Genomic DNA, 5,352 nt, shown 5'->3' on the forward strand with positions numbered 1-5,352 from the left:
AGAGAGAGAGAGAGAGAGAGCGAGGTAGGGAGTGGAAAAAAATCAGGGAAAGCGCAGGATCGTTGCATCTACAAATAATGGAATGATTCCAATCAGGACCAGAACTGCAGCTACTCCAGAGAGATGGAGTATGGGAGAAGATTAGAGATGGTAAGGGAGCAAGAGATTTGAAATCAAGGATGAGGATTTTATGTAAAAGCCGTCGGGAATGTAACCCTATGGGCCTGTTCAACTGGAACATTAAACTTAAACTGCATCACACACCTTGGTTCCATGACCTTTAATGTCAAGAGCTTTTGCCCAAAACGTTGATTCTCTTGCTCCTTGGATGCTGCCATTCAGTATCCAAGCCTCCTCCACCATTTGTTATAATCGTGGCTGATCATCCAGCTCAATGTTAGTGTGGTGCTTGAAAAGTACAGCAGGTCAGGCAGCATCCAAGGAGCAGGAGAGTCAACATTTTGGGCAAAGCCCTTCATTAGGAATGACGCTAGGAGCCTTGGGGTGGACAGGGAAATGGGAGGGGGAGTGGGGCTGGGGGAGGGTAGCTGAGAGTGCAATAGGTGGATGGAGGTGGGGGTGAAGGTGATAGGTCGGAGAGGAGGGTGGGGCGGATAGGTGGGAAGGGAGACAGACAGGTGGGACAGGTCATGAGGACGGTGCTGAGCTGGAAGGTTGGAACTGGGGTGAGGTGGGGGGAGGGCAAGTGAGGAAACTGGTGAAATCCACATTAATGCCCTGGGGTTGAAGGGTCCTGAGGTGGAAAATGAGGCTTTCATCCTCCAGGTGTTGGGTGGTTAGGGAATAGCGATGGAGGAGGCCCAGGCCCTGCATGTCCTTGGCAGAGGGGGAGGGGGAGTTGAAGTGTATTGCCACGGGGCGGTGGGGTTGGTTAGTGTCCCAGAGATGTGCAATGCAGTGCCCATGGGGGCAGCAGAAATGAAATTGAGACAGAAGGAATGAAAGAAAACACAGGGGAGAATAAAATTCAAGCCAACTCATGCCCAATGGTGGGCAGTTGTCCAGTACTTACATCGAACATGGTTGTCTGCACAGTAAAGCATGTCATCAGCGTGAATAAACTGGTATCCCGACCCTCGCATACACAGCTCCAGTTCCGAGTAACCCAGCACAATCCTAGCCCTAGAAATAACAACAAGAAACAGACAGGGGGAGTCAACATCCTGCCTTAATTACTTCTCTCACAGAATTGCCACCCAAAGCTGGCCATCGAAGGAGAAGAGGCAATTTATGAAACACTACCCCAAGACAAGATACCAATACAAGAGCCCCTTAATGGCGCTGTCAGAGGATCTACAGTGTGACCTACTTTGTATCACAGGCAACAGGTGAAAAGTCGAGCTTGTGTTTCGTCTGAAACAGGGCACTTCTGGTCCTGATTTCAAGGATTGAAGGCACTTGGAGGGGGGTCGCGATGGCAAAGAGTGCCAACTGTGGAGGTAGGAGAGTGCCATCTTCTGCCCGCTTGTTCTGCCCATGGAGGTACTTCAGTTTGCCTTCAATGTTTACAGCCTGAGCACATCAACGAGAAAAGGAAAAGAGAACAATGGTATCAATTCAAGCGGGAGTAGTTCAAAAGCAGAATGAGAGCAACTCAGCGACAAGTGGTGATGCTCTGGACTGTCCTGTACTGGCCAGGAGGATGCTCTGTTCCAGAACAGCTCTCCAACAAGTCACAGCAGACTGTGAAAAGACCGAATGAACAAAATATCATTTTTCTTCCTAACTTTGTTAGTCGGTTCCTTTTACAAAAGGGCACAAGCCCTCAGAACAGCCCCACTGATTAACTCCCCAATTTTAATGCTGCTGCCAGTTAGCAACAGTACAAAGGGTTGCGCATTTAATCTATGTTTTAAATTATTAGACCCATTTTGTAATTAACCCACTCAGCGATGTTATTACACACTAAGGGAGCAGGGAGTACTTAAACCTGGGTTTCCTCAGGGCAGGGGTAGGGACATTAGCACTACACCACAAGAGGGCGTCAGGGCTGTGTACACTCTTACACCCAGGGGAGAACTACAATCAGGGGGTTTGAGTTAATCCATTTTCTCACTAATTCCACAAACCTTGATTAAACAATAAAGGAGAAAGTGAGGACTGCAGATGCTGGAGATCAGAGTCGAGAGTGTGGGGCTGGAACAGCACAGCATCCGATGAGCAGGAAAATCGGCATTTCGGGCATTAGCCCTTCATCAAGAATGAGGCTTATGCCTGAAACGTCGATTCTCCTGCTCCTCGAATGCTGCCTGACCTGCTGTGCTTTTTCAGCAACACACTCTTAAACAATAAGGAGCCCAGATAGAGTAGATACAGATAGGACCTATTTCCCTGATGTCAAGCACCAGGGGATATCGATTTAACATAAACTGACCGAAATTTTGAAAGGGGAATCGAGAAAATTTGCAGCCAGAGGGTGGGGGTCTGGAACTTGTTGCTGACCAGGGCAGTACAGGGCAGCGAACATTTCTCAGGCTGATTCCTGGGATGGCCGGACTGATGTCTGAAGAAAGACTGGATCGGTGAGGACTATATTCACCAGAGTTTCAAAGAATGAGAGGGGGGGGATCTCATAGAAATTTATAAAATTCCAACAGGGTTAGACAGGGTAAATACAGAAAGGATATTCCCGATGACCATGGAGTTCAGAACTGGGGAGGGGTCACAGTCTAAGGATACAGGGTAGGCCATTTCAGACTGGGATGAGGAGAAATGAGAGTGGGGAGCCTGTGGAATTCTCTGCCACAGAAAGCAATTAAGGCCAGAACATTAAATGCTTTTAAGTAGGAGTTCAATATAGTTCCTCGGGGTAAAGGGATCAAAGGGAATGGGGGAGAAAGCGGGGACAGGGACAGAGTTGGATGATCAGCCAGGATCAGATTGAGTTGGGGAGCAGGCTCAAAGGGCCGAATGGCCTCCTCCTGCTCCTAGTTTCAATGTTTTTATATTTTGTAGTTTGCATTAATGTTCTAATGTTATATACGGATGTTGTCATTTGTTCAAAATTGTGTAATCTAGTGAATTTACTCTTTTAGTAAGGCCCCTTCAGTCTACGACCAAAATAAAAATGACTGGTCCCTCGCCAGACTGTAACACAAATTTGATGGTCTGGTCCAAGATCATAACAAAGCATCACAGGATTGTTACCATGCCTGAGGAGGCCATTCAGCCCATCGTGTCTGCAGTGGCTCTTCAAATGAGTATCATTGCCCAGTGCCAATCTCCCATCCCTTCCCCCCATATCCTTGCACATTGTTTTTATCAAAATCACCATCCAGTACCCCTCTCTAATGAACCATTGAACCAGAAGCTTTTCATTTTCAATGGAACACTACAGAAATACGTCTTACCATGTAGCCAGAGGGGTTGTTGAGGAGAGAGCGCATTTTACACACAAAATTCCTCTCGAGGAAAGTGGAGTTCTCTGGGGGGAGTTGCTGTGGATCGTACCTCATAATAACGTCAACATTTGTGCTGTTACCTGGAAGGAATGACATACAAAACAGTTCAATTTGCCATTTACTGGAGTAGCTCTCCAATCAAAGACTTGCCAAATTGTTCCAGTACAGAAGGAGGGTTTTAGGCCTATCATACCTCCGCCTGTTCCATCCCTTAGTGCCAATCTCCTGCCATTTTCTTGTGGAAAAACCCCTGTTTCCCATTTCTATCCCAATAACCATCCAATGCCCCTCTTGAATGCCTCAATGGAACCTGCCTCCCCCACATTCCCAGGCAGTGCATTCCAGTTCTCCCCAAGGAGAACAGTCCCAACCTCTTCAATCTATCCTCCTCACTGAAGTTTCTCATCTCTGGAACCATTCTGGTAAATCCCTCCTGCCCTCTCTCTCCAATGTTTTCACATCTTTCCTATAGTGTGGGGCCCACAACTGGACACAACCCTCCAGCTGAGGTCTAACAAGGGTCTTGTACAAGTTCAACATCACCTCCCTGCTCTTGTTCTCTATGTCCCTATTAATAAAGCTGAGGACACTGTGTGCTTTATTAACTGCTCTCTCCACCTGTTCTGCCACCTTCGATGATCTGTACCCAGATAGACCCAGCTCCCTCTGCTCCTGCACCCCCTTTAGAATTGTCCCCCTGATTTTAGATTGTCTTTCAATGTTCTTCCAACTAAAGTGCATCACCTCACACTTCACTGCATTGAACCTCATCTGTCACCTCTCCACCCACTCCACCCACTTGTCAATGTCCTGTTGTGGAGCTCCACACTGTCCCCCTCACAGTTTACAAACCTGCCAATCATTTGCAGGCACTGCCTGTGTGGAAACTCATAAACTCTTCCCCATGACAGTGAGTTCCGGCTGGCTGGATGGCCTCAGTTCTGGACGAAAGTGGCTATTGCAGATGTTGGAGATTAGAGTCAAGATCAGAGTGGTGCTGGGAAGGCACAGCAGGTCAGGCAGCATCCGAGGAGCAGGAAAATCGACGTTTCAGGCAGGAATGAGGCTGGACGCCTCGGGGGTGGAGAGGTAAATGGGAGAGTCCGCTGCTGCTGAACTGGCAGCTTCTGCAAGTCAGCTTTCTGCTGCTTCCCCTGAAACTGACACAGTGCCTGAGGAGCAAATTGGGATTAGGCCTAGTTCCCTGGCTCTCACTTTACCAAGCCTCTCTCCTTGTTGCACGGCCATTGCTAATACACAGGGTGGAAGGAGCAACCCACAGAACCTGCAGCCACCTCTGCTCCATCGTCTGAAATTCTCTCCCCAAAACAAATCCGCCTTCCACACCTCTTCCCTGACAGGCAGCAGTGCAGCTCGCTCTCACAAAGAGATATTAATGTGAACAGCAGACTTATATTCAAGGGAAGATTCCTGATGAAGGGCTTTTGCCCAAAACGTCGATTTTCCTGCTCCTCGGATGCTGCCTGACTGGCTGTGCTTTTCCAGCACCACACTGATCTAAACTCTGGTTTCCAGCATCTGCAGTCCTCACTTTTGCCGAGTATATTCAAGGGAAGGCTAAGAGATGGGCCAATGGGCTGAGAAGATGGAGTTTAATTCAGATAAATGCGAGGTGCTGCATTTTGGGAAAGCAAATCTTAGCAGGACTTATACACTTAATGGTGAGGTCCTGGGGAGTGTTGCTGAACAAAGAGACCTTGGAGTGCAGGTTCATAGCTCCTTGAAAGTGGAGTCACAGGTAGATAGGATAGTGAAGAAGATGTTTGGTATGCTTTCCTTTATTGGTCAGAGTATTGAGTACAGGAGTTGGGAGGTCATGTTGCGGCTGTACAGGACATTGGTTTGGCCACTGTTGGAATATTGCGTGCAATTCTGGTCTCCTTCCTATCGGAAAGATGTTGTGAAACTT

The 5,352-nt window shown here is 47.9% G+C and overlaps 1 protein-coding gene across 1 annotated transcript in view; it reads right to left on the minus strand.

Moving 5' to 3' along the window:
• The window catches only part of LOC122543255 (aryl hydrocarbon receptor-like), a 105,373-nt gene that overhangs the window by 11,744 nt on the left and 88,277 nt on the right, over positions 1–5,352 (minus strand). Inside the window, exons 6-8 of the mRNA XM_043681726.1 lie at positions 3,372–3,502; positions 1,331–1,533; positions 1,034–1,143 (exon numbers count right to left, since the gene is read on the minus strand). Of these exons, the coding sequence (XP_043537661.1) occupies positions 1,034–1,143; positions 1,331–1,533; positions 3,372–3,502 (444 nt within the window). The remainder of the gene's footprint in view (positions 1–1,033; positions 1,144–1,330; positions 1,534–3,371; positions 3,503–5,352) is intronic.

This window comes from Chiloscyllium plagiosum, chromosome 43, assembly GCF_004010195.1.
Source record: "Chiloscyllium plagiosum isolate BGI_BamShark_2017 chromosome 43, ASM401019v2, whole genome shotgun sequence".
Taxonomy (NCBI): Eukaryota; Metazoa; Chordata; class Chondrichthyes; order Orectolobiformes; family Hemiscylliidae; genus Chiloscyllium; species Chiloscyllium plagiosum.